At 37.1% G+C, this 13,001-nt stretch overlaps 2 protein-coding genes and 1 pseudogene across 4 annotated transcripts; 1 reads left to right on the forward strand and 2 right to left on the reverse strand.

Moving 5' to 3' along the window:
• Positions 1–770: 770 nt before the first annotated feature.
• On the reverse strand, positions 771–1,393 carry LOC147927782 (small polypeptide DEVIL 9). The gene has a single exon (XM_087484196.1). The coding sequence runs from the start codon at positions 1,251–1,253 to the stop codon at positions 921–923; it is 333 nt and encodes a 110-aa protein (XP_087340322.1). The 5' UTR covers positions 1,254–1,393; the 3' UTR covers positions 771–920.
• Positions 1,394–5,838: 4,445 nt separating this feature from the next.
• LOC104739323 (ATP-dependent zinc metalloprotease FTSH 10, mitochondrial-like) lies at positions 5,839–10,192 on the forward strand (annotated as a pseudogene). Its single transcript, XR_015579953.1, has 8 exons — positions 5,839–6,279; positions 6,364–6,598; positions 6,706–6,774; positions 7,232–7,365; positions 7,487–7,911; positions 8,012–8,779; positions 9,018–9,245; positions 9,509–10,192. The product of XR_015579953.1 is annotated as an ATP-dependent zinc metalloprotease FTSH 10, mitochondrial-like (transcript).
• On the reverse strand, positions 10,163–12,951 carry LOC104765505 (scarecrow-like protein 31). Of its 2 annotated transcripts, XM_087484189.1 has the most exons (2): positions 12,319–12,951; positions 10,163–12,168 (listed from the first exon to the last, which is right to left on the reverse strand). In XM_087484189.1, exons 1-2 carry the CDS (start codon positions 12,484–12,486, stop codon positions 10,348–10,350), a joined length of 1,989 nt encoding a protein of 662 aa, XP_087340315.1. In that variant the 5' UTR covers positions 12,487–12,951; the 3' UTR covers positions 10,163–10,347. The 2 variants fall into 2 exon arrangements, with proteins under 2 accessions (XP_087340315.1, XP_010487532.2); XM_010489230.3 differs by having other exon boundaries at positions 10,163–12,945.
• Between the last annotated feature and the right edge of the window lie 50 nt (positions 12,952–13,001).

The following is a 13,001-nucleotide window of genomic DNA, read 5'->3' on the forward strand; positions in this document are numbered from 1 at the left end:
AATATATACAACATCATATATCTCTCTCAAATTAAAAAGATTTCTGTAACCTTTTTAAGAAATTATTCTGTTTTTATGGGATATTTCTATTCTAAATGGGTTTTAGCTGTACAGAATCCAGTTAGCCTATATATATATATATATATTATAATAAGAAATTGAAAAAGAAGTTACAATTCCAATAAAATATTTGCCTTTTAACAAAAAAAAAAGTTACAATTCCAATATTTGTGGTGTAGGCGCTAGGCAGGTGATATAATCAAAATAGCATCATGCAACTTATTGACCACATTATCATCATCATCTTCATAATTGTAAGTAAATCCATGACATTAACTAGACCCCATTAAGATATTGTTAGGAAGTCTAATCACAGCTATAAAAATAGCATAAACGTTGCAAAAGCCATGCGACGACAACAAATAAATTAGTATAAACAACAACAAAAATAACTATGTGAAAAACACTCAGATCTGTTGACCAAAAACAAAAGAAACCTCAGATCTTTGACCAAATAAATTATCATTGGTTATTATTATTAAATTTTATTTCATCATTTTTGTTTTGCCAGACATTGAAAGTGACTATTCGATTTAATCCTAACAAAATAATTGTACGTCTCGACACATCGACCCTCCAGATTGTGGCATATAATTTCCACTTTATTTAAAAAAAAAAAAAAAAAAACGTTCGATGTTTTCAATTTTTCTTCATCAGACGACACACTTTTAATTATTTATACCTCTCTCTGTAGACACGATGACTCTGTCTTATCAAAATTAATAGTAATATATTATCAAAAAAAAATCTCTTCTTACAATGTACTAGTATGGAAACTTGCAGCAACTTAGAGGGGAGTAGTAGAGAATCAAACTTATCTAATCATTAAAAAAAAAAATGCATGAGATCTATCTATCTACCTAGGAATCATGTTTATGCCAACAGACAAGCATAGCCACACACCTTCTCATGATGTAAAACCTTCCCTTCTGTTCTTTGGCCAAGCTACTGTACTTTTGAGTTATGGAAGATGACCCTTTCTCTTTTTTCGAAGAGCTTCTGGACATTGAAGACGAAGAAGAAGAAGAAGGGACTGAGCATTTGGTGGATGAGCTCCGTACGAATGCAGGAGCTTTTGAGGAGGAGGCACTCGTTGAGTAGCTTCTAGAGAACTTGGATTTAGATGAAGTTGAAGAAGATGAACACGACGCAGCTAATGCATCTTTTTTCGACAGCTTCCACTTCTCGTCCATGTCTCTGTGTGTTTGCAGAAGAGTTATGGAAATAGAAAAGAGAGCTTCTGACGACTCTGATGAAGGGCTCTCTGTTTTTTTTTTTTTTTTTTTTTTTTTTTTTTTAACTTTTCGTTTGATTGTGAGTTTGTGGTGATTGAGCTTAGAAGGAAAGATAGTGATCTAGAGAGAGGGAGAGAGAGAAATGGAAGCAAAGAGAGGGATAGTGTCTCTCTGCTTATGTCTATTATATAGTCAGTGCTTCCCAAATATAACTAAGAATGAGCTGAAATATTGAATTAGTTAAATTAAATCGTATAATTCGGGTAATGTGCAACTACTAGTATATATATATATATATATATATTTTTTTAACAAATTTGGATTAAGTTAACTAGTGGAACTCCTGCACAAATTTTTACACCTAATTGAACTTTTTCAAAGCAGTCATGATTGTACAAAATCATAGTACTAGGAAAAACAAAACAAAAGTTGGACTTAGTTGTATACAACAAAAAAAATTGTGACAGACAGCGAAGCATTTTCATGTTTATTTTGGTATATTCTTAACAAACGTTCTATATATCTTTTTGAGTTTTAAGTTTTCAATAAAGCTTTTAATTAGGTTTCCTTCTTAATCAATCTTTCTTTTTATAGTACAATATTGCAGTCCATCTGTATTTATGAATATTTGTTTACAAGTATTCTGTTTTTTATATATCTTAATTTGATTACCTTCTGTAAGACGTGGGTATAATCGCATATTGATATTTGATATGCACATTAGCACATAGAATTACGTTTTAAGGCGTTGTTAATATAAATCATCTGTCACATGAAAGAGAGAGAGAACACAATAAATTGTACTTATAAATAAAACTGACCTAGTGGGACAGGAACCACAATAAAATTTGTAGAGGAACACTATTTCTAAAATTGGTTGGTTTAAGAGTAAAGCTTCCACAAAAATGCAAGATTTTTTTTTTTTTTTTTCATGCCGACGGCTATATATATGTACGAGTCCAAATGAAAAAAAATATTATTATCGATCGACTAGAGAAGGAGACTCAAGTATTCATTCCACTGTACTTTGAATAAAACTACTTCCAAATGACATCTTTTAATTAGACGAAGTTGAACTTTCTTCTAAATGGAAAATTCTACAACACAATTATCTATCGTTGGTACAGTGCGTTGATGTTAAAATAAGAGACATGGTTTGTAATTTGTCTAGAAACGTCTAAAATCTAGGCGCGGACTTGTCTCTCGAATTATATATAATGAATCAGTGGTCTACAATTATACAAGTTTTCAAAAACTGAAAACATTAATATTTTTTTTTTGTGTGTAAGTGTATCATTTGGGAGTGTTTGGAGAGAAAGGAGCAGAGAGGGACGGGGGTAAAGTGTTCCTTACGATAAATAATTTTGAAATCGGGACCAAGAGTAGACAGCTTTGGTCTAATAATATTCCACATGTTTTTTTCTCACTTCTGTTTTCAAAAAAAACGTCTGGCTTTCTCGAAATTAACTCACTCCACTAATCACAGTATATTAGTACTATATATTAGCATTGCGTTGTACGTCCTTCTACCATTTCTCAATTGGTGAACGTTCATGTTTGTTCGTCCTTCAAAGTCACAGACGTACAGTATACGATGTTGTGTTACAGAAAACATGTTTAGTAAGAAGTTAGCAAAAAAAAAAATGTTAAATAAGAAAACGAAACAAAAATGAAGATGTATATACCCATATTAAGTGATCTTAACCATCTTAAATCAGAAATCAGATAATCATGATTTATGCACTACACATTGTTTCATCTTCTGATTATAATGTGAAACTAGATTTTCGTGTTTATAAGCTTTTATGATGATAACATGTGCGATCAGATGCTGTTTAATTTTTCTTCTTTTTATATTCTCTCAAGTTAAACAATCATAAACCCTTTTTCAGACAAAAAAAAAAAAAGAAGAAGTTAAAACAATCATAAGATTCATAACCCTTGGATTTTGTAACTTTCCAAAGCTTGCAGGTCCTCTTGGTTTTGATTAGTTCGGGGTTTAACTGGTTCAGTACCTGCTAGCTGTGTGTGGTTGACTGGTTAGTATTTGTTTTTATTTTGTTTTTAGCTTTGTCTTCAGAAAATTTAATACTTCGCCGGCTATTCCTCTGATTCAATATATTTATGATTATTTATATCTTCTATATAATAAAACGGAAAACGGAAGTATACAACTTTTTTTTGTAAACTATATAATTTTTATAAATTGGTTATAAAATAGGTTATAGATAAAATATAGATTGGTTACAAAAAAACGTTATACATTAATTGGTCAATATGTGAGCTATATGAATACACTTAAGAATATTCCAAAAAATACTCTTAAAGAGAATATTCCAATGATTATACAATTTCCTAAATAAAATATTTAGTATTCCATATATTGTTACAAAATATATATGTTAGGCATAAAAAATATACTCTTAGGCATAAAAAAATAAATTTTGGGCAATTTATAACACTTAATCGTGATTTACGAGATTTTATTGTGCCGTTGAAAATAAAATCTTACCTAAGCATGGGTCATATTAAAAAAACTTTCACCAAAAATATTTAAAAATTAAAATAAAAACAAACAATAAATATAATAATTTCTCATACATAAAATTACAAAATTAACAATATAAAACTTACAAAATAGGTGTTTTTTTCAAGCCATCATATTTAACATATGATTTTATTGCAAAAAACTTTTAAAAATAATCATATAAATTATATTTTGTTCTAAAATTATAATATAAATAAAAATAATTTCAACCCGTGCTTTAGCACGGGTCCTAATCTAGTTCAGTAGTATTTTTCTATTGTTTAAAATATTTTTTCATTAATTTTATATAATATGTAAATATTATATGTAGTGTAATAAACATTTATGGTTTCTATTTTTTTTGTTGCTTTTAACCTAAAAATCTATTAAATGAAACAGAGGGGGGGGGAGGAAATCAAAGTTTACAGTGTTAAAGGGTTGAACTAATGAACTTTATTTTTAAAAAGGACAACAAGAAAGTTTAAAGGTGAGATTTCTTTCAGGTTTGATAATGGAAAATATTATAACACCCGAAGTTCATCAAAATGTTTTTACCCCAATTCAATCACTGAATATTATTGAATTATGTACCGTCGCACTCCTCGCCCGCCATGACGATTGACGGGAACCGGTTTTTAAAAGATTTTTCAGTAAATAAGTTGGATTAAATTTCTAAATAAATAACTCAACCTATGTAAAATTGCAGATTCTAATAGCTAAACTAAAACAACCTGAATTAAAACTGGTTAGAGACTCCAAAAACCCACACGGTTCAGATAGAATTTTGAACTTAGAAGGGTTTTTAATGTTTTTGTCACCCTGATTTCTATACACGTACGGATTAAAATAAGAAAGAATCGAGAGATATAGAGGTAACGAAAGATCCGTGATCCTCTGATCTTGGTGGTCCAAGCATATTCTCATCGTTATTAACATCATCTTGAATTAGTCATGGCCCTTGGACTAGATTAGTACTGTATACAACATTAAAGCAGCAAGACTCGAAATATTCATTCCCTCTTACGTTATGCAACTGATGCCATACAACCACATAGGACATCGCTTCCAATTTATCCGAAAAAGGTTTATAAAAATTTGAGATGCGTCTGTGACTACAGATAATAAAAACACCGTTTATACTTCATACTTTAACAAGGGGAAAAAAATACCAAAAAAGGCAAATACTAATATATCAATAGCAGCCTCCAAACCGACAGAAAACAAACAAAAACTAAAAAAGGAAATACATCAAAACCACACTGGTTCAACAAGAAGTTCATAGAAACATTGTTTTGCGTATCCTACATCACTATACACCAGACAAAAAAAAAAAAAAAAAAAGCTGAACCACTTAATGTGAATCGTCAAGCCTATGCTTCCATGACGTGGTGCATAATACGCATACATAACATTTAATCAAACCCGCGCCTATTTACAAAATCAAACCAGGAACGGGACGATATATAGCTAGCATATAATAAGAATACTAAGTCAAAAGATGATCATTCGCAATCTAAGCGCAGCTAGGTTGTCGTTTAGAGGCTGCCACCACCGAGAAGAACAAGTCTAGATCCGGCGGCTGAAAATATCCGTTCTTCGGCGGTTCCTTCCTTTTCCCAAAGTGTACCGATCTCTTCCTTCTCATCGGAGGCGGACACGGTGGATATGCTGGTATCCGGCAGTCATCACGTGTCGGCGTTGTGCATCCCATGTTGTTGTAGTCGTCCTCAACGGTCACCGTGTCTCCGTCGTAGTTATCCATTTTTCTCTCCCTATCTTTCCTAATTAAGCGTCTCAACAAGTCAATGTGATTGCTTCTTTATTACACAAGCTAGCTAGCTAGTTTTGGTGGAAGTGCGCGTAGCTTGTTCTGGAAGTTGCTAAAGGCTAGCGGTGTAGAAACTGACACGTGGAGTAACGTACTGCCACGTGCTAAAGCGTAAGTATGTTCAGGTTGCCACACATACATACACACACTCGTTTATAATGTGGGTTTACTTGGAAACCAGGAGGCCCATTGAGCTCAACAAGGGCCCTAATTTTACCACTCAAATACCGAACCACGCTCCAAGAACAACCGGTTGGATTAGAGATCAAACCGGTTGAAATAAAACATATGTTGGAGTCTGGAACGCGTTGATGTCTTGGTACCCAAGCAGCTCAAAGTTGTCACATAAAATTGCTCTGTCAACTAACACAATAATAAATCACAAAATTTTCGTTCTGGGTTCTTTGATTCCTTTCAATTGCCGCAGCGCATCTTCATCACTTCTGTAAATTTCACTCCTTTTTGGCTCTATCTGAAATCGAAAGCTGCCATCTTTCTCCGTGAATTAAAATCTCCGATTTCGGTTTCTCTATATATTATTATGCGATCTCACTTTTGCTCGTATTGATTCTTTGACAATGATATTCTCCAAGCTCGGTTCCTCAATCGCTCGTTCCTCTCGTTCCAAGGTTCGTTTTGAATGTGTGATACTTTTCCCCAGATGCTTGTTGTTAATCTTGTGTGTTTTAAATTCCTATCCTGGGTGAAATTAGGGATTGGTGTACGGAGGTGGTGTGAGATCGGCGATTTTAAGCCAAGGGAGGCTTCGAGCGCCGCCGAATCTAGAGGCGGCGGCAAATCAGGTTAATGGTGGATTAGGGTTTCTGAGGCGGCACTTTGCTTCTTTAGCTGCTCGCAAGGGGCTAGATACTGGTGGTGATTTAAGCCGCGTTTTCGCTAACCCTAGATTGCGTCGGTTCTTTTCTAGCCAAACCCCAAAGAAGAAGAGTATGCATCCAAAACCCTTTCTTTTCATACGGAATCAATTTATGAGTGATAAAAATTGGTGCACATTTTGTTTTTGGATTCTCATGAATGGCTTTTTTTTTGTGCAGATTACGAGAAGTATTATCCAAAAGATACTAAGCAAGCACCCAAGAATGAGCAGAAATCCGAATCCAGAGGTGAAGGTTTGTGTGACATTCCCTTAACTTTGGATTTCGACTCCGTTTTGTGATGTGCAAAATAAATTAAGAAGACTATTTGGGGAGTTTGGGGAATCCTTTTATCATCTTTCTTTTTTTTTTGGTTTGATGAATAGGCAGAAAATTACAGGCTTTATACTAAGTGAAGATGTTTGACCAGCAAGGTTATTGATAGGTTAAAACTTTGCTGACCAAATTACCTACGGTACTCGCAGTTGTGCTATTTGAGAATTGGTCATCGTACTAATGTTTTGAATTACATGTATAGTGTGGAGGAAATATGTAGGTCGTCATGAAACTATTTTGAAATTTGCTGTATCAATCTTTCTGTGAATTTACTCCTTTGATTTTTTTTTTTTTTTTGCTTCTGAAAGGATTGTGAAAGTTTGTTTGAAGCTTTTAGTATTTGGATATGTATTTATTTGTTTCAATGCAGAGGGTTCGAAAAAAACCGAAAATGAAAATGTTGGGGACATGTTCACGAAAGAATTCCAAGATATGTTAATTCCTCTGATGGCCATTGCTTTTACCCTCTCTACTTTCTGGCTTGGTTCTATAGACAAGCAACAGGCAAGCATGTTTAACTAAACTTTGTTTATTCTGGATCTATTTATCTATATTATGCTATCTATCTAATTTCATGGACATGAGATATATTAATTAAATTTTCCGTGTATATCTGTTGGTTCAGATTAGTTTCCAGGAGTTCAAAAACAAGCTTCTTGAACCTGGTCTAGTGGATCACATAGATGTTTCTAATAAGTCAGTTGCGAAAGTCTATGTGAGGAGTTCACCAAAACGTAGTGGCCAGTATAAGTACTACTTTAATATTGGTAGTGTTGAATCATTTGAGGGGAAACTCGAGGAGGCCCAAGAAGCGATAGGCGTCAATTCCCATGACTTTGTTCCTGTCACCTACGTCTCTGAAATGATATGGTACCAGGAACTGTTGAGGTTTGCACCGACTCTACTTCTCTTAGGTACGCTAGTTTTAGGGGCAAGACGGATGCAAGGTGGACTGGGAGGTATAGGCGGACCTGGTGGTAAGGGTGGCCGTGGAATTTTCAATATAGGGAAAGCTCAAATAACTAGGCAGATAAAAATTCCAAGAATAAGGTTAGCATTTCAATCAGAATGGAAAATGGAATTACGACTCTCATTTCCCGTTCATGATGCTATTGGGATTTAGAACTGATTTTTTTTTGGTTTTTGCCAGATATATTTTAAAGATGTTGCGGGATGCGAGGAGGCTAAACAAGAAATTATGGAATTTGTGCATTTCCTTCAGAACCCAAAGAAATATGAAGAGTTGGGAGCTAAAATTCCAAAAGGTGCGCTTTTAGTTGGCCCACCAGGGACTGGAAAGACCCTTCTAGCAAAAGCTACTGCAGGGGAATCAGCTGTGCCGTTTCTTTCTATATCTGGTTCAGATTTCATGGAAATGTTTGTTGGTGTTGGACCTTCCAGAGTGAGAAACTTGTTTCAAGAGGCTAGACAATGTGCACCTAGCATTATATTTATTGATGAGATCGATGCAATTGGCCGTGCGAGAGGACGTGGAGGTTTCTCAGGTGGAAATGATGAGCGTGAAAGCACACTTAATCAGCTGCTAGTTGAAATGGATGGATTTGGTACTACCGCTGGAGTTGTCGTCCTTGCTGGAACTAACAGGCCAGATATTCTTGATAAAGCTTTATTACGGCCTGGCCGGTTTGATCGTCAGATAACCATAGATAAACCTGATATTAAAGGCCGTGACCAGATATTCCAGATATACCTGAAGAAGATCAAACTCGATCACGAGCCCTCATATTACTCGCAGAGGCTTGCAGCTCTCACTCCCGGATTTGCTGGAGCCGACATTGCGAATGTCTGTAATGAGGCTGCTCTTATTGCTGCCAGGCATGAAGGAGCAACAGTTACAATGGCGCACTTTGACTCTGCAATCGATCGTGTTATTGGAGGTCTGGAGAAGAAAAACCGGGTATGTGCTTTCGCCTAATCAACAAAATTAAACTTTATATCTTTATAGCCAGTTTTTATATCTGATTTGTTCATTTTCGGTTATATGGGAGCCTCCTTGATAGTAATGTAGGATATATCTCAAGTTTGAAACCCAACAAATTGGTGAAGTATCACTATCAGCTAAAGATTGCATCTTGTTTTTTCCCAATGGAAACCTGAATGATCTATAATCGTTTTGGGTGGTTTGATGGCCACAGGTAATAAGCAAGCTGGAAAGGCGTACAGTTGCATATCATGAATCTGGCCACGCGGTTGCTGGGTGGTTCCTGGAACATGCTGAACCATTACTAAAAGTGACTATTGTTCCTCGTGGCACAGCAGCACTCGGGTTTGCCCAGTACGTTCCAAATGAAAACTTGCTCATGACCAAAGAACAACTCTTCGACATGACTTGCATGACTCTCGGTGGCAGGGCAGCTGAACAGGTAAATCTATCAGCGTCCAACTCCTCCTTTTGGTTGTGAAACTGAAAGTGTTATGAGTGAAGGATCACATATAGGGATATATCCCAAAATGCTCTCTTTATTGCAAAAAAACATACGCAAAGCAATAAGCAAAGCTTAAAACTCTCTTTTTGATATCCTGGTATAGAAGTCAAGAACTCTCATTACCGTTTCAGGTCATAAAGCTTCTGTAATATGTTTTTTCAAGCTGTGAAATCCTGTTTTTTGGTGGGTCTTGATTTCAGGTATTGATAGGAAGAATATCGACGGGGGCTCAGAACGATCTTGAGAAGGTGACCAAGATGACATACGCGCAAGTGGCCGTGTACGGATTCAGCGACAAGATTGGATTGCTTTCGTTCCCGCAACGGGAAGACGAGTTCTCAAAACCGTACAGCAACAGAACCGGTGCAATGATAGACGAAGAGGTCCGAGAATGGGTTGGCAAAGCTTACAAGCGAACTGTTGAGCTGATCGAGGAACACAAAGAGCAAGTGGCTCAGATCGCTGAGCTCTTGCTAGAGAAGGAAGTTTTGCATCAGGATGATCTCGCTAAAGTTTTGGGTGAGCGTCCGTTTAAGTCTGGTGAGAAAACGAATTACGACAGGTTTAAATCTGGATTTGAAGAGACGGAGAAGGAGAGCCAGAAGGAGTCTGAGAATCTGACGCCTGTGGAGGATGATGGAGTTCCGCCGCTTGAGCCACAGGTGGTTCCAACGTAGACGTTTTGGAGACACCCAAAGTTAATACTAGTCATTGTAAATTTAATCCAAGCCGGCAATAACGAAACACACGCTTCTGTATCCTCCGTGAGGGAGGGATTGTTCTTTCTGGAAAAGTATCAATTTTATTTAGCTCTATCAATTTGCTCTGTTCAGAGAATCATGAACATTGGAGTATTCCAATAATGAAAATGATTACTCTGTTAAGTGTTTAGCTTTAATCACAGTAGAGAGTGTCATTGTATACAGCAAAAGTAAAGAAAATCAAGTGCACAAAACAAGTCCACAAGCTCTGCCTCCAGAAGAAAAATAAAACAGAACTTGGGACTACATGACAATCTTTAAGAGAAGAAACACAAAAGCTAAGAAGGGACCCAACAAGAAGAAGAGAAGAGGATGCGACCTTTCCAACCTTGTAAGAACCAGTTACTATCTTCGTCAAGGACAAAGTCTTTATGATAACCCCATTTCTTCATTTTCTCCCTAAATGACTCCACAAGCTCTGCCTTGACAGGCTTTTGCTTAAAACCAGCCCTAATCATCCTCACTTGCCATTGCTTGTAAGTCTCCGGTCTCTCGACTCTATCTATACCTTCACAAGCTATCACATTCATCACTTCTCTCCCGTAAAACTCTCCTTCAAAATGTATCCTCTCCGGGTTTTCTCGCGACAGAGTCGCACCAAACAAGTCAAAGAGCGCCGAGTAGTGAAACAGAGCTTCTTTGAACCGTGTGGTGAAGAATGGAGCGTTGAAAGATCCGTTGATCGTCGAGCTGAGGAAAACGTTAGGGTTCATGTCTCTGATTAGTTTTAAGAACCCATCCCTCGGACAATCCTCCTCCCCTGGAGTCGCGTCTCGGAGGTTCTTGAACCGGAGAACTGTATTAACTGCAAGAACCTCGTTTGGTCGGATCTTGAACTCCTCTATCCGGATTGTTTCCCAGTTCTTAGACGCAATAGCATTGTACTCAAACGGAATACCAAACCGTTTGCAATACTCCGTAAGTCTTCTACCCGTATCCTGTATTCTCTCGGTTGGACGAAACCCGTGTTGCGGAAGCTCAATGCCCGTAATCCTAAGTTTCCGTAGCCCGGTTTTGTTCTTTGATAAGTGCTGTATAAACATGGGCCACTGGAAACCGTAAAGGATCCCGAAATCGATTATATGAAGAACCGAAGCATCCTTGGCAGCATCAAGAATCATCTTGTTGGAGAAGAAATATATCAAAGTCATAAACGGAGATGCAGACAAGAACACATGGTAGGATTTAAGAGTCTGTGCAGCTGTTCGTTTCTTGGAGGTAATGGAATCGTAATAACTCTGGATCGTATTTCCTGAGATTCCTTGAAGACGAGCCTCAAGCGCATTAGCAAAGAAATGAGCTAGTCTCTGTGATGCATCACCAAGAGGTGAACTCTGTTTCCTTATCTGCCTAAGCAAATCATCCGCTGTAATCTTATCACCTGCTGAAACGGACTGTGCACATAGCGTTAGAAGTGTGCGGAAATCAACCGCTTGACTCTTCTTTTTACCCCGGCCGCTTCCTTTCTTAGCCTGAAGTACCTTGTTTGAACCATTCTCGCCATCTTCTTTAATCTGCGGATCGCATTCGCCATCAAGAAGCAAAACCTTATCAAACATTTCTGTTAGTTTCCCGTCTTCCACATTCACTGCGTACTGCTTACTACTCCTAGTTTCCTCTAGATCATCTTCTTCTTCTTCCCTCGCGTGATGACTCTTCCTTGTTCTCGAGATACCGGACCAATCTTTCTCTTCTTTCACCGGAACAACTCTTTCTTTCGCTGCCTCAAGGTTAAAGATCCATTGATCGGTATTAGGAAGAAACTTGCTAGCTTCCTCTAGCCCTCTCTTAAACTGCATAACTGAATCTGCATCACTAAACATACTCCTGACAAGAACCTCGTTAGCCGGCTGTCCGAATTGCAACATGTTTGACCTTGGATCCGACACAACACCGGAATCAACAAGATGATTATCATACAACACTTCAGTCTCAGTAGTAGAGTTAGCAGCTGTTTCGATGCTGACACTAGAATTGCTGTTACTACTGCTCCAGTAATCACCACTACTATTACTACTACTACTAGAAGTAGTAACAGAGTTAGGAAGATGAGACTGAGTTTGGGAGTCGTTGATCACTTGCTGCAGCATTTCTTCAGTCTGTCGCAGAGCCAAGGAATCGTAGAACATAGATTGATTATCAGCGATACTCTCTTCCATGAGAAGCTGGTGTACATATTTCAAAAGGGTGTTTTCAGAATCAATCTCATCAGTAGGAGGAGAGTATTGATCATCTTGTGATGATGAAGCAGGAACCCAAATCGAATAAGGTTGGTGGTGGTGATATTGATCAATACGGAGATCGAAATCGCTAGAAGAAGGAACACCGAAACCAAGATCAGGAATCTGATTTGGTAGGAAACTCACATCGTAACACTCGAAACCGTTGACCACCCCTGAGTAATTTTTGGATTCCATCAATTCCAAAATTAAAAAAGGAAACTTTTGATTTTTGTTTTTTTTTTTTTTTTTTGTTTTCTGAATTCTAAAAAGGAAATTCACTGAATTGATTCCCTCTTTCACAAATACAAGAAGATAACAAAGAAAAAAAAAGCACAGAACTTTACAAAAGATTCAGAAACGGATAGGGAGAAATCGGAAACAACATTGCTTACATCTGAAGAAGAAGAATAAGTGGGGAAAAGTTGAAGAAGGCAAGAAAAAGGCGTCAACTTTATTTTTTTAAGATCATGAAGTTAAAAAAAAAAGGATAAAACTTTATGGGACATGTATTGTTGTTGGTGAGTAGCAATCTGCAAATAGGATTGGGTATGAATGATTGCTATGCGTGAGAGCAGAAGCAAGAAATCGAGAGAGATTTAGAGAGGAGGAAGTTTCCCGGGAAACTCAAAAGGGGGACAAGACCAGTCTTGCGATTCGTCCGAGGAGGGTGTGCTTTTGACTTGTCATTTATGAGTGTTTTCAGTGTTTCT

This window comes from Camelina sativa, chromosome 14, assembly GCF_030686135.1.
Source record: "Camelina sativa cultivar CO46 ecotype springtype chromosome 14, ASM3068613v1".
In the NCBI taxonomy this organism is placed as follows: Eukaryota; Viridiplantae; Streptophyta; class Magnoliopsida; order Brassicales; family Brassicaceae; genus Camelina; species Camelina sativa.